This window comes from Aplidium turbinatum, chromosome 2, assembly GCF_918807975.1.
Source record: "Aplidium turbinatum chromosome 2, kaAplTurb1.1, whole genome shotgun sequence".
Lineage (NCBI taxonomy): Eukaryota > Metazoa > Chordata > Ascidiacea > Aplousobranchia > Polyclinidae > Aplidium > Aplidium turbinatum.
Window position 1 is genome coordinate 37,396,185 of NC_137473.1, and position 22,718 is coordinate 37,418,902.

At 36.9% G+C, this 22,718-nt stretch overlaps 1 protein-coding gene across 1 annotated transcript; it reads left to right on the top strand.

Moving 5' to 3' along the window:
* Positions 1-18,080: 18,080 nt before the first annotated feature.
* LOC145765205 (transcription factor SOX-14-like) lies at positions 18,081-21,742 on the top strand. Its single transcript, XM_082576988.1, has 4 exons — positions 18,081-18,425; positions 18,910-19,120; positions 19,449-19,709; positions 20,176-21,742. Exons 1-4 carry the CDS (start codon positions 18,234-18,236, stop codon positions 20,394-20,396), a joined length of 885 nt encoding a protein of 294 aa, XP_082433114.1. The 5' UTR covers positions 18,081-18,233; the 3' UTR covers positions 20,397-21,742.
* The last annotated feature ends 976 nt before the right edge of the window (positions 21,743-22,718 follow it).

The following is a 22,718-nucleotide window of genomic DNA, read 5'->3' on the forward strand; positions in this document are numbered from 1 at the left end:
TTACATTTCTAAGTCACTATCTTGTTTAATAAATACCTCTTAAACGTTGCCATAAGATGGAACAGAACCTTGATGGCTCAGGTTTATTGCGATTAAGTTAACAGTAGATAAATATAACATTATATAGGCTATAGTAGCCTAGTTCTCAGCCTTTTTTGATGCACTCCATTCACTGATTTTGAAACTTCTCATTCCTTCCATATTTCCTGAAGTAAACAGAATGACTGAAATAGTGAAGCGTCGTTTTCAGCATGACTCAGATCGAGTGTTGTAGGTTGAATCCATGGCGACCTACAATATACACACAGGCAATGTCAACATGCAAACTTCATATATAAGTTGATAGTTTGAGTATTAGTTAAGAAATATAGTCTTTTTGTGTCTTTTGTGTGATTTTAAGTTACTTTTGTGCTTTTTTTATCATAAAAATAATGGATTAAGTTTTGGCACTTGTGCGATCAGCGACTTCGGCTATGGTTTTTTTTCTCGATCTTTTTAGGGTACGAAATGTTCAGAGGACGAAATAGGTTGCACTCGTTGAGTCTCTATGTTTTCTTGTTGCTAATTTTTTTGTTGAATCCACTTGTTGAAATTTTCCATTGGAAATGACAAAATTACTGCATTTTCTGAGTAAATTGCGGGCCCCCTAATTTGTGTGCGACCGCACGGTTTGCACACCCCAAAGACCGGTGTAACGGTCCAGAAGTTACTGCAGTCTGAAAGTTACCGTAACTTCTGGACCGCGTATACGCGGTCTGAAAGTTACTGCCAGTCCAGAAGTTACTGAAACAGAGTTGTCAGATTTAAGGCTTGCAGCAGATTTGTGTAAATGATTTCAGCATTGGAAACATGTTGAATTTGAAGACTTATCCACCATTGCATCTTAACAACATAATTTACCGCAGAAACGTAATTGGGAATGAAGCAAAAATAAGATGAAAGTTAAAAGATGAGTTTTGTACCAGAAATTGTTGCTGTATTGGAATGAAATTTTGATTTTTAACCTAACAATTTACGTAGGCTATCATTTTAACCTGATTTGTTTGTATTATACCATTTGAAGTTGTGTCCGTGCCTTACGTGCGTTGGCAAATAAATTTGAACGGGGAGGTGATTGACTAGATGACCACTTAGCCTATAGCCTAGTCTTTTGCTGTCATCCTGATTGTGCTATGATGCAACCTACGATTCACAATGTAGTATTATGAGTGTTTTATTGACTCATTGTAGGCTATATGGCGCTGTTGAAACAAAAATTTAATTGATCACCGCTCCAAACATTTCAAAGTTTGAATCGTGGCTATACGTGAATCGGTGGCATTAATAAGCTAGAGGCCTTAATGCAGGGGTCACCAACTTTTTCTGCATGCGGGCCACTTTGGCACTTAGCAGAGCTGTGGCGGGCCGCACTAATAAAATTTTAGGTAAGTTGACTCTTATGCTAGAAAAGAACGCATTTCGTACCCAGTAGCCTATCCAGCGTTACATGTCGTTAATATTTATCTTAGAATACCGCAGCAACAAAAGTAGTCGAACAAAGCTACTGCCAGGCCAAGCTCCTTTAACAACACTTTTGACTTCTTTAACATTGCCTTATAAATGAGGCCACTTGTTTTGCGCACTTGTAGCGAGGCGAGAGGTTTCATCAGAATATTCATCGCCAAGCAAGAGTGTTGTTGTCACTTCGCTTCACAAAAGACATTTTGCAATTAATAGTTTCAGTAAACAAGGAAATGTTTGACACATTTCAATACAGGCTAGGCAACAATAGTGACCTGCAAACATATTAGCGAAAAATAGGCTCCAATAACAGGAAAAATGAAACAAACGCTTGCGGAAATCACCGAAAAAACGTTTCCATTGTAACTCATGAACAGTGTTCCCTCTAAAACAGCAATGAGTTGGTTTTCATCCTTTTTGTGAGAGTCTCTAAAGCCGTCTTTCCTTGATTATTATTAGACAAATGTTACTTGCGGTGCTTATTAGCATGGCAAGAATTTTTGATTAACAACATTTTTTAGTAGGCTACTAAGCTAAATATTTTCACAATACCAGAAAAAGTCTTTAATAATATTTTTCCAATTTAATATAAATTGAGTTGGCACACCGACCTATTTTGCCAAAAAAGACTTGAATAAAGGAACACTGCTCGTGAAACTCAATAACGGTGAAACGCACACTAGTGTTTACAGGACATTTACAAACTTAAAAGCAACCCTACGCTCACAGACATTTTCGAAATTCGAAAACAGACGTTTTAATCAACCACTGTGGGACAGTGGGCTTGATATCGCATTGGAATAACTTTAAACGACCCCTACCTAGAACTATAATGTGATTGGTCGGTCGGTGGAATCCTACCCCAAACCCCATAAACATTGGTCGTGAAAAACACGTGAAATTCTGAGAAAACTCGTGTAGCCTAATACACGTATATTTCTCGTGTTTTTACGAGCCAATGTTTATGGGGTATGCAAAGCGAAAATGTGCTTCCGGGAAAGTATTTGTTGCCTTTAACTCCTCAAGAAAAGTATTTTTGGTTATAGGCCTACCTGTGCGCTGATAGCCTACCTACCGTGGGCCGCCAGTTGGTGACCCCTGCCTTAATATATCGTGCAAAGTTTGCATTTGAAGGCTGACTTGTTAGCCGCTGGTCTTCAGTTGTAGATGACAAACATAGTCTTTGACTATATTTTATGCATTTCATGAAAGTTAAAACCAAAGTTTTCTAGTGAATGAAGCACTGAGCCTATTTTTGGTCTGGTTTTTTATAGCTATCGTTTTGAAGAAATATAAAGTAACTTAGGCTACGCGTAGGCCAACCGATAGTCAAAACGCCATCAACCTTCAGTGAGTAGGCTATCACAGTCTCACACGAGATGAAGGCTTTAACTTTTACGAAAGTGTTGAACACTTTGAGATTCCAATGAATTTCCGTTGAACTCCCATCAAAAACACGTGGCACGAAACTTAAAGTCAAGAATAATGGTTTCGTGGTGAGAATATTTATCCTTGGGATTCATCTTTCGCATACTTGCAGAGGGTTTAAACAACTGACTAAGTGAAGTTTAAACTTTTTTTCAAAATTTTCAGTTCATTTACAAGTTTTCCCAAACGAATTTCGAAAAAGCACACCCACTTACAATAGCAGTAACTTTTGGACTGCTTCCGCGGCGTTGCAGTCTGCAAGTTGCTGTCAGTCCAAAAGTTACTAGGGGTGCCCGGCGTTTTCGCAATCGATAGAAAAGCGAAAATTGTTTTAACTAAGTGTAATGAATTCATTGCTCTCAAACTAATGCAAGCTTTTCAGTTAACATTACAAAATACTTACAATTATTAATCTGACCTTATGAGAGGTTAAAAATTTAATTATTTTTCAAAACAAAATTAAATAAAATTTAAATGAAATATTTGGCAACTCTTGTAACTTTTGGCCTGCTGTAACTCTTGGACTGCTACACCGGCACTGAGTGTGTAGCATACCACGCATAGCCTCAAGCCTTATACAGGAAAAAAAATAAAAAATTTCTTGACCTTCTCGTAACCTTCTGTCACAAAATCTAAATGATAAGTATGACAGTTCATTAAGAACAAATAGTAAGTTACTATAATTAATTGAAAGGGCCAATGACAACTTTAAAACAAATTAGTACTTACATCAGGGGTGTCCAAACTTTTTCCCAGGCGGGCCATATTTGATAACTCGAAAGTGCCCGCTGCCAGCTTCTGACAATTCTGTGAGGATGTAGCCTATTTGATATTAGGTTGGATATGATAAGTTAGGTTGTAGGTTACCCCAAAAGTTATCCGCTTTTGCATCAGAAATTAATACACTCAGAAACTTTGTAAAACGCAGTTATGTTAATGTGAAGGTTGAAACTGACGTCTTCATTTCTGTAACACTGTGAAGTCTGTGGTTCGAAATTAGTGATAAACAAGCGTAAAATATCACATAGGTGAGGATGGAAGTCCCTCAGCTTTGATCTCAAGTGATTCTTCTTCAAGTTCATAACCAAGAACGTCTGCTCACACGAAAATTTTGAACCGCACAGGCGCATAAGCTCAACATTTTTCTTGCAAACTTTCGCATTTCTAGAAATTTATTTTTATTCAGCTGCTTGTTCAAAGGCACGAGGGAAAGATGTTGCCGCCGGCTTCGCAGAGAAGCTTAATTAGCTGCAAGTGAGCTGGAGCCTCATCTGGGTTCAAGCAGAAAGAATTGAATAGCAATCAGTTCTTTACATTTTAGCAATCAGTTCTTTACATTTGAGACAAAATCTCGAAAGCGATTGTCGAATTTTTCAGCGAGAAAATGAATGAATGGTCGACTGTATCGTTCATTACCATTCTCTCCGGCAATAATAGTTGATTTTGCAATTATGGCTCAACAATGATATTAACTTTTCTTGCCTTGCATTTGTCTGAGAAAATACGGTCTTCACTCTTCATTATGTATGTTTTAAAAAATGCAAGTTGAATTTTTATGATTTCTGTGTATCTGCGGTCCAAAAGTAACATATTGTAGGCATACAACAGCAGGCGCGGCCATACAAAAAGGTCTCGCAGGCCGGATTTGGCCCGTGGGCGGACTTTGGACACCCCTGGCTTACATCAATACCAGCTATTAAGATAAAGCTACAACCCTCTCCTGAATTCATAAAATTCCACGCTGGGGAAAAATAAATTTTCTCCTGCTGAGAACCACTATATTCAAAACAAGTTTAAGTATGGAGTGTCAAATCTACTATTGCACGTATTGTGTGAGTCTGATTAATTAAATAACAAAAACATTTTTGAGGTCTCTTACCTCTTGTTCAAAATTCAAGAAGCTTAAACGATTACAAAGGAATAAAAAGGTTTATGAATAAAGATTTGTCACTAATGGAAAGTTAACGACCAAGCAATTATTTTCATGTTTTTTGCTTAAAAAGGGTCATTGGAATCCATTTCACGAAATGCAACATCAGACATAGGCTTTCTACTACTGTATTCATTAGATTTAATTCATTTTTCTTGCTCCGCAAACAACTTTACTTCGGTTATTATTGCCAAGCAGGATACATGAATAATTCCGATATCCTATCGCAGTAGGCCTAGATCAGGGGTGGGGAACCTTTTTAGTATTGCGGGCCACATAAAATGAGAAATAACATTGGCGGGCCACTAAAAAATTCAAAATTTTATTTACAGATAAAAAATGTAGCGAAGTAGACAATGATTTATTTCACTTTCACAGCTAGTGGAAGGGCTGAAAGCTTTTATTTTTGGTGAGTCGTGTGATGTCTGCTGACACGGAAGATGTTGCAACTCTTAACTGCATCTCCAGGTTTTTATCAGTCAATCTGGAGCGAAGCCGACTTTTGTTAGATTCAATTTGGAAAAAAAATGCTCGCAACGGTAGGTGCTTCCAAACAGAGACACATATTTCAAAGCATATTTCCGCATGACTGGAAAATCATCAGCATGTATGTAGCGTTGATAAAAGTTGAGCAGTGGAACGTTTTGGTACATCGCTTTCAACGTACAGTCATTCTGGAGCTCTACTATTTCATGTTGGAAGTTACTAGGAACATCAGTTGCAATCACATTGAAAGAAGAGGCAAAAATATCTAACTCCATTTCTTTACTCTTTATGTCCAAAAATCTTGCATTAAATGTCTCCATAAGATTGACACACACATGGGCATATTTGGTTGTTGTAAAAGGCTTTTGCTCTTGCAAGGTAGGGAAATGTGCGGTATTATTGTTTTCAAATTGTACTTTCTACAGATGTAGTTTAGCTTCAAATGATTTCACTTTTGCAAACAAGGAGCCCAATTTTAACGCGGGCCACATGGAACAGTCACGCGGGCCGCAGGTTCCCCACCCCTGGCCTAGATGATATTTTGCATTCGAATGTTGTTACAGGCGAAGCTTACAGCTTTAAGTCTTGATTTTTCTGGTTAAACTTAAAAACAAAAACTGCCTTTCCAATGCCTTCCTTGCAAATTGATGAAGACAATATTAATCGAGTGTGGGATGTTATAGTGTCGCAAGGATCCCAACAAGAAGTTCTTCTGGCATTTCAATCCATCTTCTGGAGGATCAGCGGACCTACGGTGCAGTTGAATATTGTGGACAGCGTGGAAGATTTATATTTTTACAAATGCAGACTTAACTCTCAGCCCATTTTGATACAAAATGGCGACATATTTCCGCCGCCTTTTCGTCTACATAACTATCTCATAGAGGAGTTTGAAGGAAAAGGTTGGAGACTTACTTTTCAAGAAGTTTACAACATTGATCAAGTTTTTGAAAATTTTAAATTGTGTTTTGAGAAATAGCTTTGAGACAGGGTTTCGTTTCCAACTTCTTCACCTATTTTCATGTACTATATAATCATTCTTACCCATTCATCTTCACCTTTTAAGTTTTGTTTGAAATTTCATTTGTTCGATAACAATGATGTACACCCGAAGAAAGGAATATTTTGTTAGCTCTATAATAATTTGTGTATTATCGTATCTTCTACCGTATTTGGAAAAGTTTAATTTTAAGATCCAAAATATTAAACTGCAATGATTCTAATAGCAATGCGGCACAACAGCCGCAATGCCAAGAGGCAATCAATTGTCAAAAGGCAAGCTAATTTCAAAATATGACAAATACGTATTGAAAGCAAAGTTGGTTGGTTTTAGATCTTTATCCTCAGACTGACACAAGCTTGATGAGTTATTCCTGGTAATTTTGCATACTTGTGGAGGCTCTTGACGCAGGGGCGGTTACCGAGATTGACAGAGTGAAGTTTTCGATTGTTAAAGTGTTGTTGCCGGCGAATTATTCCATTCACTAGGTGTCGTTGAATGGAGAGCAGTCCTGAAATACGTTTTTCAAGCGCACACCCTGAGAGCCGAACTTGCGCCACGTGATCTTGAGCCGAGTGCGTAACCACTGAGGTAACGGGGCGGACAAAGTATAAGAGCTTCCGTTGGATCTCTAGCATCATGTATGCTGTAAAATTTTGCTTTGGAAAAAAATTATTACAATTTTGCTTCCTTGCCAAGTTGTACTTCCTTTTGGGAGGCACGTGGCCAAATGCCCCTTAAACCCACGGCGAGTTTCGCCGGATAGTACAGCACTTAGTTTAGACTTTGGAAGGCTTGGTTAGTTTTGTCACATCTAGTTTTACAAGGTCGACAAGGAAAGGAAGAAAAATAAAATAATTCTGAGAACATTTTCAACACGTTTAGAACTTAATTCTAAACCAGTTTGGTCCAAACCCTGACGCATGGATCTTTTTGTGGAACCCGCGAACACTTTCTACATGCAGGATTTTTCAGTACAAAATCACAGATGTTAAAATACACGTACGTGTTACAATACATAAATGCATTGCATCAGCCACAACCTATATGTCACACATCATCAAACTGTAGATCAACAGGCAACTAGGTCCAATATTGGGTCCAATATGGGGCAATAATATGTTTTTGCGATTTGTCACGACACAGAGTTGCCTTGACTCTCGCTCTGTTGCGAGCACAGACTCTCGAACTCAGTTTTAGTTAGATGCTAACTTATCTGTTTAGCCAAGTGAAGTAAGGTAATTTACTGATGAAATGAGTGTCAAAAAAAAAGTGTCAGAGGAAAAAAAGAGCTCAATTCTACTTAGGAAAAAATATATTTGCTAATAACAATGGTGAACCACAGTGTATGGTGTGCTTGCAAGTAGGCTACAGTAATATCTTTACAAGGAGTTCAATTTAAAAGACTTTGCAGTAAAGATGTGCTCCGTATTCGGTAACACATACATTTGCAAAAGCATTTTTTCGATCATAAAGCGATTGAAAAACGACACACGGAACAGAACGGCTGCTGAAACCCTGAATTGAAAGCAGATAGCCTATATTGCCACAATAACCAAAAGCAAGAAACAAAAAATTGTTTTGGTTTACTATTTTGTTGAAAATTTATGTATTGTACGGTATCTTGTTTATTAGCTAAAAACCACTTTTTTCAGCGGCAAACAACCTAAAGATCATTTTTATGCGCCCGCCAACTTTTCCTCAAACTTTACTGTGGCCCTTCGTGCTTGCAGTCTTGGACCACCCTGTTCTACATTTTACTACTATACAGTACATACATTTTACAAGAACTACATAATTAAATAAAACAAGAAAAGCAGATTTTTTGAAGAAGAGTTTTATTTTTATTTAGGCCTAATGTGTTAGAAGAATATGTTGTTGTCAGGGACGTAGCCTCGATGGAGAGACTGGATATCATTCGTTTACACTGCCATTTCAACGTCGTTATAGAAAACACGTTCTATAGGTAAAGTTTATTGTTAAGCTGTGCATCTTTCAAAAACACGAACATTTAAATATGCGAGTCGCTGTGTTCTTCCGCTTGAGCTTCAGCACGTTTTTTCCTGCAGGTAGAGGTCTCTCCATCGCAGCACTGAAATAGATTCGAATCAACTATTCAAAAATGCCCATCCTTCAGTTGGCCTACTGGTGTCACTCTTGTCGGTATCAGCATAGCTTGACTCCAGCAATTGTAAAATGAGTTTTGCTTTAATTTTTCACGCAATGTTTCCATAAAAATCTCCAAAAACAAGTCTTTTTTTAATTTAAATTGGAAAGTAGCGGTAGTGGGAGTGTAACTGAAAGAATTGTAACGCCTCTCCGCTACCGCTACATTGAAAAAAATTAGCGCTGGTAGGCCTACTGCAAGCAATACTCCAACAAAAATGTAGTGGCGCTACCGCTACTTCTACCAAAAAAGTAGCGCGCCACTGCCTACCTCTATACTGTTTATGTAAAATTTATGTTTATGTACTATTAGACCACAACTTTCTTTCGGCAACACTGGGCAAGCGTATTTTCAGCAGTGGATATAAGAGGAAGGAGTCTTATGTGCCCCTAAAATCTAAGAAATAGTTTAATCTTTCAAAGTAAACACATTATTAACACAACTACAATAGTAAACGAATTAAGTAACCCAAGCCAGCGTTCAGATGACTTAGCTTTTGAGGTAAAATATGCCTCGCGCAGGAATACGAAAGGGGAAGGTAGGAATACCTTGGATAATGTTTCGAAAAAACGTATAACTGCAGTGAGTAGCGTTGACAGGGAAGTCCAGGGGGAACTTTTGGATCCGAACCCGGGCTGATTTAGGGACCCAAAACCTTTTCAAAGAGCCCAGGATGATTTAGGGACCCAAAACCTTTTCAAAGAGCCCGGATGACTTAGGGACCCAAAACCTTTTCAAAGAGCCCGGGATGATTTAGAGACCCAAAACCTTTTCAAAGAGCCCGGGATGATTTAGGGACGCAAAACCTTTTCAAAGAGCCCGGGATGATTTAGGGACCCAAAACCTTTTTAAAGAGCCCGGGATGATTTAGGGACCCAAAACCTTTTCAAACAGCCCAGGATGATTTAGGGACCCAAAACCTTTTCAAAGAGCCCGGGATGATTTAGAGACCCAAAACCTTTTCAAAGAGCCCGGGATGATTTAGGGACCCAAAACCTTTTCAAAGAGCCCGGGATGATTTAGAGACCCAAAATCTTTTCAAAGAGCCGGGATGATTTAGGGACCCAAAACCTTTTCAAAAAGCCCGGGATGATTTAGAGACCCAAAACCTTTTCAAAGAGCCCGGGATGATTTAGGGATCCAAAACCTTTTCAAAGAGCCCGGGATGATTTAGGGACCCAAAATCTTTTCAAAGAGCCCGGGATGATTTAGGGACCCAAAACCTTTTCAAAGAACCCGGGATGATTTAGGGACCCAAAACCTTTTCAAAGAGCCCGGGATGATTTAGGGACCCAAAACCTTTTCATAGAGCCCGGGAACTTCAAGCCATCACGTAGCCTATTCATGGGATATAATGATGCGTTTTTTCTTAAAAATGATTTGATTTGAAGCCCAAAAATCTGATTAGCACCGGGCTAAAAATATCTTCTCAACGGCCCTGATTGCGGTAACTTACTATTCAAGACAATGAAAACTTTGTTAAAAATAAGTTATTAAAATCCTTCTGTGGTTCTTATAATTTGAACCTCACTTCAATTTTATACAAAGTTTGTAATGTATCTCCAACTTTTATAGAAATCTAGTCTTAATTAGATATATTTGGGCCAATACAAAGTGTGCTTTTTGAACAATAAACTATTAGAATGAAGAGGATGCAGGGATTCGTAAAGTCATTAAAGCCCCGATCAGACTTCCAAAATACTCATCAAATTGGAAGTTCGATTCCCGCTCAAAATACGTGGATCACCACTGATGATTCCAAAAAAGGGACTTCCACTTTCATTCCATTGAGGTTTTAATGAACTATTAGCCTACAGGGGCTCAAAATGCACATACAGCGACAAAAACAAGGTTTTCCGGGCGGAAATCCCGAGACCCATGGCCCACTATATTACCGGCCTTCCAGACCCTCAGTTTGGTTTATTTTGTTCTGTTGGCAAATAAACAAAAATATACAAACACTACAAACACAAATATTTCACACAAGGGTGGCAGCAAAAGACCAAGAGGTCACCAAAGTTAGCTGCCACTCAAACATTTAAACAAAGCACCAAACATTAGAAACAATAATTAAAACACAGATAATACACAATTTTCTCACGAGCATCCTACTTTTTGAAGACCTGCTGAATTCACTTTCTGCCGGAAGAATTCACTGTACCATGGCAAACGAATGTCATCTTGATTGATTTTTATCAGCTACTATCTTAAATATCGTTAGATAGCAGTCGAATTTGTGGCATTCTAATTGGAAATCACTGGAATATTTTGATCACGTAGCAGTTGGAGTGGAAAACTTATGTTAAGTAACTTAATTTGTATCACCACGTAGGCTTCTCAGTGATCGCTTCAATACGTAAGGATTTACACATTGTGGTCACAAAAACGCATCGTGCTATTTTTATTGACAAGAAACATCGAAAACAAAGATGAAAATTGTTGACTTGTTATCATAAAACACATTTTCAATAAGCGGTCGAGAATAAAAACAAAAGTAGCCTACACTATTGTAAAACTCGACATTAAAAGTTAGTTTGTAACTTTGAATTGAAACTAAAAACCGATGTAAAAAGTGCTTAGGCAACTTGCCTGTTAGCCTGGTTGATGCCACAAAACGTTAGATATTCAGAATACGGTAATAGCTTAATACTGGCCTTTTAGAAATCATTCATCGTGTATGATGTCAACAGTCTGGAGCTGGAAGTACCACTGAGAAGTACATTTACTGTGAGTGAGATCTAAAACTCCGTAGCCGACCAGCGGGTAACCATGTGTAAAGAACGCTTCTAATAGATTGACATGAAACATATTCTGTTTGTAAGGAAAAGGAAAACGAAACCTCGGTTTGCAAACAACGTTTTTCCCATTTTGTTGGACGATCTTCATCTTGAAATGACAGTATACTCCAAACTGGTCACTTTCTTCCATGTTAGACAGTTCTAGAGGTGTCTCCCCACCACATGTTCCATGAAAGGCTGTCCGCAACGTGTTTTGGATAGTTTCTTTTTTATCTATTGGTGCTGTGACGTGAAAATGCGGTGATCCAAAGATTCTTTGCTCTATTATTACAAAGCTCATGATCTTGTCTGCTAAGATTAAAAATTCAATAAAATTATCTTTTCTGAAAAAAATACTACTGTATAATATCAGTGTAGAAGAAAACAGATGTTCAAAATATATACACATTTGTGAACATAGCAAAAAATAAAGGATTGTATACATAAACAGCAGATCTTTTAAGTGGCCGATTAAGCTAATTTCCAATGACCAAACTGAAAATATAGTTTGTGCAGAGTTCATCGATAGATGATTACTTGGCGATTCGAATCAACGGATTCCGTTTAATAAATAAGAAAAAATAATCTGCGGATTAAACTATTAATACCACCGATTTGATTAACCCGCGGATGATCTGGTGGTGATGCATCCTACTCAAAGTGTGCTATTTTTGTAAAGTGTTGCTTACCAGTATAAAGTGTGCTGTTTAGCTAAAATGATGATCTATGGATCTTTATTTCTGCCTCTTACATCCGTTATTAAAAACCTACCAAACTAAAGTGGGATAAAACCAAAAGAAAAAACAAAGATGTATTTTTTGTAGAGAAAATAAAATAAGCAGTAAATTAACAAAAACATAGTTTCACTTCACCAGCACAACTTAACATTTTTACTACGCTTAGCTCCTCTACACGATAAAAAAGTAAAGCAACTACTTTTGAAAAATATGTAATTTTTTCCTGCTTTTTGATCGAGATTCCGAAACAGTGCCAACTCTTACACCCATGCAAAACTCAAGCTGCCTTCTACTATACTGCGACAACAATCTACTGTAAAACTGATTGTGTGGTAGCTCCAGGTAAGTCTTGAGCACAGCTGAATAAATCTTTTAACCTGAAAGAGAAGTGTTTCTTGAATATCACGCTACGTTAATTACAAGGCAATTGTGCTTGAAAAATGCTACAAAAATGACTTGATTGCAGTTGTGCTTAACCAGCATTCAACAAACTCTAAAAAAATGAAATTGTTTGAAATTGAAGTGACTCTGGTAGTTGTTACAATGGCTCTTTACTTTGTGTTGAATTTTAAAGATTTGAAATAAATGTTACAAAGCGTTAAATATTTCAGCTTATTTTTCCTTAGATTTTTAAACAGTATAAGACTTTACGCGGTCTACGTAGTCGTTTTGGTTCTGTTGCAATAGAAGAGATTGTATTGCGGAAAAGCATGAGAAATTCTTTTTAACCTGCCAATTCCTTTTATATTAAGTTAGTGTCTATAAATCTGAAAAATGAATGAAAAGTTTTTATACAACTTCATCTCGAATTCTCAACTCTTATGCATATTTCGATACGTAGCATATGGACCTGTGAGCTGGCAACACTTGTTCAGCTGATCTCAGCGCTCTGTTGACGCACTGAATAAATCTCAAGCAACGTAAAATAAACCTTCAAAAGATATATTCATCTACTCATCTACTCAAAACTACTACTCATCTACTCATCTACTCATCTACATCTACTCACTTACATCTACTCACTTACTACTCATCTACTCAAAACTAAAAAAAGATGACGAATGGATTTTCAGTTTGTTTAAAAGTTTATGGCTAAGAACTTGCAAACGTCATTTCTAAATTATAACTAATGAATTGATGTAACAAACAAAAAACAAATTTTGTTGAAATCGATGTATCTTAAATATAAACATGGTTATTAAAATATCGTTATTTACACACCAGACTGCACTTTTGACAAAATAAGTGAAAAGATGTATTGTAGATTAGAATTAGATTGTAGATTCATCTGCAAATCCTTCCGGCGTCCTAAATAGATAGAGAAGATTAAATCATTTTAAATAATGCCTGAAAACATAATCAACCGTCCTTCGTAACATAACATTCGTGCCACGAGAGGATTTAAACATAATTCACTTAGAAAGAATGTGCTCAGGCGGATTTGGCGGAGAGAGTCTTACCGTCATGTTGTCTTTGTTGAAGACGTCATATGCTTCATATGGCCGGAAAAATATCACTTTGCCCAACCACTTATTGCTCTGCGTTAGTCGGGGTAGGCCATCTCAGGCAGAAAATCATTAGCCAACTTTTTTACACTCCAACCAATGAAGGAAAAAGGCTTATTTTTGGCTGGGTTAGAGTTCCATGACATTGCCAATGGAATTTTGTTTTTTCTGCAGCACATTCACAGCACTAAGTCTAATGAGTCTAACTCCTATTCATTTAGATATTTACCAGAATAAAATCAGCTAGCCTACTTATAAAGAAGGAAAACCTTCTCCCCCTTTCAGAGCTTTGTGGTAGGCTACAGCTTACTGTGAGACTGTTTTCCTCCAAAAACAAGTTCGTTCGGCGCAGTTCAAACTTTGGTGACAATTTTCTTTTGGATCTGTGTGCTTGTAAATATAATGAAACTTCATTCAACATATATTTCGAAATATTCGTACTCAGTAGAAAAACTCGGGATTGATTATGTTTTGATTACTGAACAAGACATCGAAAGATAATACAAGAATGTTCTAAACACGTAAGCTGCAGCAAACCAATGTTTATTTGCTCTACTGGTTTGTAGGCTACTAGTAGGCTACTACCACAAAATGTGTTTTTAAGATATCAATGGCAACTAAAACTTTATCAAAGATGAAATGTTTAAAATATCAATATTTTTCTTGATACCTTGTAGTCCGCCTGGTATGATATTTCGCCATGTCAAAACAGCCATTGAGCAAAACGAAAATGTCATCATCAGTCACCATCTACGATGGCAGCAGTTTGCGCATCAACATGACTTAGTTGTTACTAAGAGTGGCGATTTTGAGTTAACTCGCCCAGTATCGTCAAATTGAGTCCAGTAGCCTACATGCCTGAATGTTATCTTACCACTAAAAGATTAAAATTCGAAATTAGCAAATTTTACACAGAAAGTAAAGTCAAAGCAAAGAGGAAACGTGGCAGACACCCAAATGAAAAGGTAGGCTTACTTTCATATTTAAAACTATAGAAGGTTAATGCTTTATAGAAGAATGAAATCTACTTGATAAGCCGTATTTGCAAGCTTCAGTATCTCACTCTACAAACACGCGACTCTGCAAGCAAAGAAAAGACAAAATTAAGTCGCAGGAAGTGTAACATCTTTCTTGTAAAGCTCATTAATGTATTTGCTCTGTTTTTAGAATACGAACCTAGTTTTACGAAGCCTATCTTTTTTTCTTCAAGTTGCATGTTATTAAAAATTTATTTTTTGCGAATGTTACATATGGCTCAGTTTTTTTCTTAAGCAAAACCGAACAAACGTGTTAAATTATTATCATTGTTATAAACACGTCATTATGTGTTGTATCTAAGAATAATTGCTTGAATCATTGGCTTTAGTAATGATAGGTAGCAAAACACCGGCGGTAAGATAATTAAATGTATGGTTGTAAAACAAAAACAATAAACCAATTGTTGTGGGTTAATTAAGTCATTTAATTAATTTTAAACCTTAAGTCAGTAAAATTAATGTGAAATCATTTATTTTCATTATTTTACATTTTGAAGCAATTTATCAGATGAAAAGATGATTTTAATTTGAATTAATCATTTGTCACAACAATTAAGCATTGAAGATGTAAGACCAACTCATTTGTTTCAGAATGAAACACTTCAATTCGTTTTATGCAAGCTGCCTTTGAACTGAAACAATCATTCAACGATCAATACCAGTTCACTGAATGGAAGATGCTTGCAATGTAGCATGGTGTTCAAACGACACCACATTTCATGGTTTTATACTTCATTTAGTGACCCAACCTCAGAAATGGATCTGCCTTGGCCCATTGGGTTCATCTCCAGCTCGGGCTAGCTCCATCGAATACAAACATAAGTTGACCACTTCCATTTCTGTATTCGTAAATGGGAGGCTGAATGCGGCGTGACAAACAATCTGCTGAACATATTATTATTGAGAGTCTAGTCTCCAAAGCAAAGACATGAAATGCGTGGAAGGGTTATATAGCAGCACTGGACAAAGCAGCACTGGACAAAGCAGCACTGGACAAAGCTAAGCTATCCTAGTCTGTTTTCCAACACCTGACCTACATTTTGAACAATCTGTTTCATACAAAAGAAGAAGACGAATACTTTACGTTAGTGATGTAAGTCTAAACACCTATTTGATTACAACATACCAACCGTCGTTCTCACATTGAGAAACCTCTTGCTGCCAATCATACACTCGGAAATAAGTGCGTCTCCGCGCCCTTGTTTATTGTACGGTATTTAAAATCGTACGATTGTTTAAAGCAACTTAAAAAAAGATATGTTGTACTTATTGCTACATCATCACTTTGCTAATTGCTTAGGTTGGCCATCGCCTATAGTATGAATAATATACTGCATTACTGCATTAAAAACCGAAGTGTATTTTAATGTTAACCCATATCATCGTCAAAGTACAAAATGACAACAGTTGTAAATACAATAAGTGACTTTTGTTTTGGTTGTCGTACCCAGGCTTGCACCAAGTGGTTGAAGATTTAGATTAAGTGGACGGGAAGGCAAGGAAGCCAATCTTCGTATCCACCTTCAGGCATGCCTTTAAGTGTCCTGCCAGAGACACAGCCGCATGCTCTTGAGCGGTGTCGAATCGCGCCCTTTCGATTGCCGTTCCAGAGCTCTCACCACTCGGCTATGCAGCCGACAATAAGTGATATTATTCTAACATGGCTGCGCTCAATCACGAAAACTTAACAAACACCTGTTTTGAGCGGCAAACACCTGTTTGGGTGGAATGGGCTGCTTCAAAAGTTTCCTAGCCAATCTCATCATGTCATGTTTAGCCAGAAATCGTCAATGTTGAATTTACCCATTTGCTTTTAACTCATGAACAATAAAACTGAGGAAGATACAAAAGACTAATTTATGAGCGAGAATGACTTGCAAATCTCATCCGTCTTCAAAGTTTTAATCTCGCCAGCGGCAATTCATTTTTGTCTAGAAACAGCGATACAGGTTGTTGGCTAGCGACAAGCTATCCATTTGTGCCTGACATCGGTTCGGAAAGAGAGCAAATTGTTTGAAGCTTCATATTGTTAAAAAATTTAGAATACTTTAAAAATTTAGATGGTATCAAAAAAAGTAAGGTAAACTGTTGTGATACCGGTAATACAAAAATAAATGTCAAATACTGTAGGCTACTTGCCAAATAACCTACCGTATTACTTGCTTCATTTGGATTTTTTTGCAAAACTAAGACAGCTTTTAAAATTTATTCTGGAAGACCAACACATGTTTAAACAGACATAAACTTGTAAGACGAGTGTCAATCGCAACATTTTGTCAGATCTGTTTTCTGCTTTTTGTGAAGAAGTTAACTGAGCATTAAACGCGAGTCAAGAATTCAAAAACCATGAAGCTCACTGTACGTCCTATGATAATATTGAACCAGTTATCAACTGTTGAGTGTTGATATCAAGCTGTTTTCAGAGTTTATAAGTTTGTGGAACTGATTTCTGCAGCAGGATAAGCGATTGTTGTAGAAAAAAGTACATAAACATAACGCATTTGCTTGTATTTGCATTTGATGCTTGCTAACTTAATGTAAGTTATATGTGGTGCCCAGAGGTTCCCAAACTTTCTGTTCATCAGTACCCTTTGGTCAATTTATAGATTCGCTCATGTACCCCCAAAATTTTCTCATATTTTTGGCTTTAGAAAGTTTAGATATTGCAACAAATTAACAGTAGAGCTGCATTAGAAGACTGCATAGTGCATACATGATATTTTGTACCAATCAAAACACACAAAGTTATTTATAACTATACAATCCAAGGTTAAAAAACAAACACTACAATCAATCAAACAAACAATATATTGGCTGAATAAGACCAGCAATCCTAGCTAATGTGATGGATGAACTTGGTAGTTACTGTAGTTGTAGTTAAAGCTTCTACTGGGGTGAAAATGTGACTTACTAAGGAGTTCTAAATCTCAGGTCTTCAAGCTATTAACATCATCAGGTGATAAAAAATATTGGCAGATTAGAAGTTATGGAAAGAATATCCTTATACTTAATCTAATGAACCCCTTGAAAAGTCGAAATGTAGCCTACCCCTGGGGGTACATGTACCCCAGTTTGGGAGCCCCTGAATTGTAGCCTATAGTTTCTTTATGTTACTGATGCATAAGGAAAACGTAGCGCAAAACCATAAACTAAACTCATTGTTGAACAAACATTATAAAAACTGGATGATGGGTTATAGGTAAATTGTTCGTAAACAGTTGTTCGTAAAACAGTTGTTCGTAGAATTAAATTCATAAAACAATTCTTTGTAACTTAAAGCATTTCTTCGTATACATCAATTCTCAATTGCATGCACGAAAAAAACCTTTAGGAAGAATTGTTTTACGAAGAATTAAATTTATGAACAATTGTTTACAAACAATTGTTTACGAACAATTATTTACGAACAATTCTTTTACGAACAACTGTATACGAAAAAACGTCGGACACCGTATGATGGACATCATCAGTGCTAATGCTAACATACTACATCTTTGTAGATAAACAGCGACTTAAACGTAACATAATATTGTCACGTGACTATACACTTGCGAACATATTTCACAAGTGTTGCTATTTGCAATTATTTTGTGTTATCTCCTGCTTATAAGATTTTGACAACAAAGTTAGTCTTTTGGGACACAACAGAAAAGTAATCATATCAAAATGGAAACTCCTGTTCTTGAACGACATACTCCTAGTTCCTGTGCATCTTCTGAGGAAGGGGCCAGTGTTGTGAACTCACACGAAGCAGGTCATATTAAACGGCCGATGAACGCTTTTATGGTTTGGTCACGTGGTCAGAGAAGACAAATGGCACAAGACAATCCAAAAATGCACAACTCAGAAATTTCTAAGGTAGGCTAAGTTATTTATATATCATAATTCATTGTCAAGATATAACCAGAAAAAACAAATCCAACTCCATATGGATTTGACCGGAAAGGGACTGATGCAGTCGATGAGATTTTAATTAAAGTAAAAGTATGTCTGAAGATAAATCATACATAAGATCAGCTTGACAATACTTTTTGAAGTTAATGATTTTCTTGATATTTAATGCTTGATTACTTTGGCAGCCTTTAGCATAAACACCATGAATCAACCTCTTGAAGATTGGTTATCAAGCTGCTTTCTCTTTTGACTTTTGTGTTTTGATTGAAAAAGATTGAAATGATTGAAAAGGCCTTGAAAACAGAATTTAATTTTACCCCTGACACGTTGAAGTTCAATGCAGACTTTTTGCTGTGAAATATAAATTAACCTCAAATTTAACAATAAGACCACATGGTAAACTACTTTCACTAAAATGGTATAAAGTAAACATTTTTTGCTGTTCCAGAGACTTGGCGCTTCTTGGAAGATTCTGACAGAGACTCAAAAGCGACCATACATTGACGAAGCGAAGCGACTTCGCGCGCTTCATATGAAAGAACATCCCGATTACAAATACAGGCCAAGGAGAAAACCCAAAACAATAAACAAACCTAAAGATGACTTTTCTTTCTCTCATTATCCTAACTCTCCCACAGCCCAGGATAGACCTAAACCAGGTAGTTAAATAATTCTTGTTGCAAACTACTTTATATTCTGAAAAAAACTGAGAATAAGTTGAAACATCGCAAACATATTTAGTCCCAGTAACAAATTAGCATTACTAGGCTATGCTATGTATAGCTGACTAACTGCGGTTTGCCAATATGTCCAATATCATAAATTGTAAGACTCTTCTTTGAAATTTCTTAATTTAGTATTTCCAGTTGTAGGTTGTAATACTCAATACATAAATCAAAAAGCATGTCAAAAGGTTTATGTTACGAAAAAGCAAGAAAAATAGTCCATAAGAAATATCGCATTTTGAACGAAACCTTACTGATGCAGCTTCCCTTTCAATTGATCCGATTGTGGTCGAAAAAGCACGAGCCGCTGCAGCTGCTGCACTTTACTCGACGTCACAGCCCATTACGACGACTTCATTTCCAAGTCTGAATGCCTTCAGTCTGGCTTCCCAATCGAACGCAGCTAGCCTCGCAGCAGCCATAACTCAAAGCCAACTGGCAGCTGGGACAATACCACGAGAAGGAAGTCCTGTGTCAACTCTTTATCCGTCGCCTTTGTGCTCTCCAACGTCATCAGCTCCAGGTAGGTTGAGAAAGTTCAATTATCGTAGACTATGTGCCAATGTGTGAAGAATACTTGACATTACAGGCAGGACAATTATTTTTTGTGAGGATTGCCCCCTCTACTTATAGTTTCTGAACCTTTGAGTGAAGGCAATGGTGTAGTAGCCAAACGTTGAATATAACTTTAATCTTTCAAAGTTAAACTTTTCAGAAAATGTTTGTCGGTCAAGTTAACTGAAACAAACTTAATTGTCAACGCGGAAGTAACACGGAGCCAAAGTGTCTGTATCTTCATAAGATATTTTAAATCAAACGCTTGATTTATCCTGGTAGGCCTACGTTTTTCAGTAAAAATTCAAAAATGTTGCCGTACAAATAAACTTTTCTTAGTTTTCGTCTTTTCAGAATGTTGGATTGGCTAACTATACAACTTCACAAGGCAAAAAATATTTTTCAGGACTGTTAAGTTTTATATTTTTGTTTAGCATCTCCTACGAGCCCGGGAGGGTTGGTTTCTCCAAATTCAGTCATTACTTTATTGAATAGAGGATTCGGCTTTCCTTCTTGTGGACCATGGTTTCCATCTGCAAGTTCCACTCTGCAAAATCCGTTTGCTTACATGCTTTTTCCTGGAATGACTTCTCCTTACTCCACAACTAAATCTGGATTTGAGTGTCTTCAACCCCTTTCACTTTCTGCCATTTAATACACTATAGCTCTACACCTGATAGATGAAGATATTGCTTGTGATATTGACTTAAGATATTGTCTTCTGCGCTACGTTTTTTTTTTTTTTTTTTTTTGAAGTTATTGTTTTGATTTTTTTATGATTTAATCGTTTTGAACGACCCTTCGTCTTGGGAAATTTTCAACTAACTGTGCTTATTTAAACGATAAATTGTCATGTTTTTGTACAGTAATTATTTTCATTTGACTTGGTAGACCAGTAAACACCACCTGCACAGGTTTTGGAAGTGTAGTTATATTTGTGATATATTTATTCCAAATATGTTGTGCTTCTATCCAACTTCTGTTCTTGCATGTTCAATTTTCACATTTTTTTATAAAATCGATGATACTCATTCTTTTTTAACGACTCAGTGGCAAGTTGTCATGTAACAATAGATCCATGCAGTTTGAACTGGCGACGAAACCTTTGCCGGATAATTTGGTTTCATCTGCTGTACCGTGACAATTATACGACAAAGCGAGTATTTTGCTGACTTTGAACCTGCGTAATAACAACAATGCATGTGTTTTTTCAGGTGTATTCTAATTGTAAACTAAGAATTGAGATCATGGCAGTATGGTGCTTCTCAGTTCTCAATAATTCCAGTCTATTGTCCATGTTGAATATAGCAATTAAAATTACTTGGTGTTTGGATAGACGTTTTTTTATGCAAAAAACGTGATGGAATTGATGAGAGTATGGTAACCTACTGTTGGCCTTCCTGACAGTCTGACAGTAAAAATTTCTCTTTTGACTGTATTCTGTATCAAAATAAGACATTTACATTCAAACAATGTCCAGTGGGTCTTTCAAGGGCCTAAAAAGAAACTTATGTTGGACGTCACCCTTAAAAAATATAAATTTTGAAAGTTGTAAGTGATATGGCTAGGGGTAGTTTGACCTAGGTACAGACTCTTCCCTCCGTAAAATAAAAGTTAACATTTTTTCTTATGAAATGTAAATAAACCGGAATGTAATCTGCAGACAAAGAAGTAGTGTCATAGCGTCTTGTTGCCCTGTAATCCATGTTATTATTAATTGTTTTTCTCACAATGGTACCACGCGCCACTGATGAATCATGTGTTAGAATAGTACTGTGACATGATAAGACAACATCTTATCGATTCATTCGCCTTGGGCGATAGACTATCGATTTTACATTGTCCAAGGCTCTTTGTCTGCACCTTTGCACGCTATCTCTCAATGGAACAGCTCAAACGACGATCACCACTTTTTTGACGAAGAGCTATCGTTCGACTTCCGTTTGTCGCTTGCAGTTGTTCTTTCGTTTTTTACACTTTAACGTTTAGAAGCCATTTTGTGATCAATACATTCAACTGGTTGTACAGTATGACGTTCTTTGCTTTTGTTCTCAGCTGCTGCGTTGCCTCTGGTCCACTCTAGCAAGGCCGTTAAAAGGATAGTTTGGGAACGGTACCAATAAGGTTCTCGGGCTCCGAATCGTGACACCTTTAAGAAAAAGCACTATATCTAGAGAATACGCGGTGGTTTCTTCAAGCTTTCCGGTCCTTAAAATTATACCGGATCGGGGTCTAAAAGTTTTTTATTTTTATATTCTGTAGAGCCTAGGCAGTAATATTATTTAGGCTAAGTATATTTCAAAAAAATATTAAAGATAACTTACAAGCTCAGAAAATATGGCAATTTTCTTAACGGATGCTTGTGGGTGGCCAGGAATGCCGTGATTTAGCAATATGAAAAACGTGGGCTACGATAGTGTGAAATAGCAATTCGAATGTTGCTTTTTCTCACAGAAGCTTTAGTTTATTTTCACAAATTCAAACTTAATGACAGAAAATTCTAATACACAGCAGGAACCAAAAACACCTCAAAGCGCTTTTTAGAAAAGTTTGAACGTGCAGCACCTAATTTTAAGAACATCAAGCAAGCTTTTAAAAAAAAAACAGTAAGTTATTTATAGATTTGGGAATAGTGTCGCAAAGATTGAGTAGGCTACACCACGCTAATCGCTACGCAGGTTAATCGCAAGTTTTCCATATTCATCAGAGGTTGCAAATGCAATTCAATTCTTGGGTATGAAAGGAAAGTCTCATACATCCATAGAAAGAAGGTTTGAAGCTACCAAGAGGAAAGAACTTCTCTTTTAAGCTATATCTAAAAACTGAACTCCATTTGCTTTTATTTTTGATCAAAACTTTAATTTATATTAGAAATGCACCAGCACCATTGAACCCGGTGTAACGGTCCAGAAGTTACTGCAGTCTGAAAGTTACCGTAACTTCTGGACCGCGTATACGCGGTCTGAAAGTTACTGCC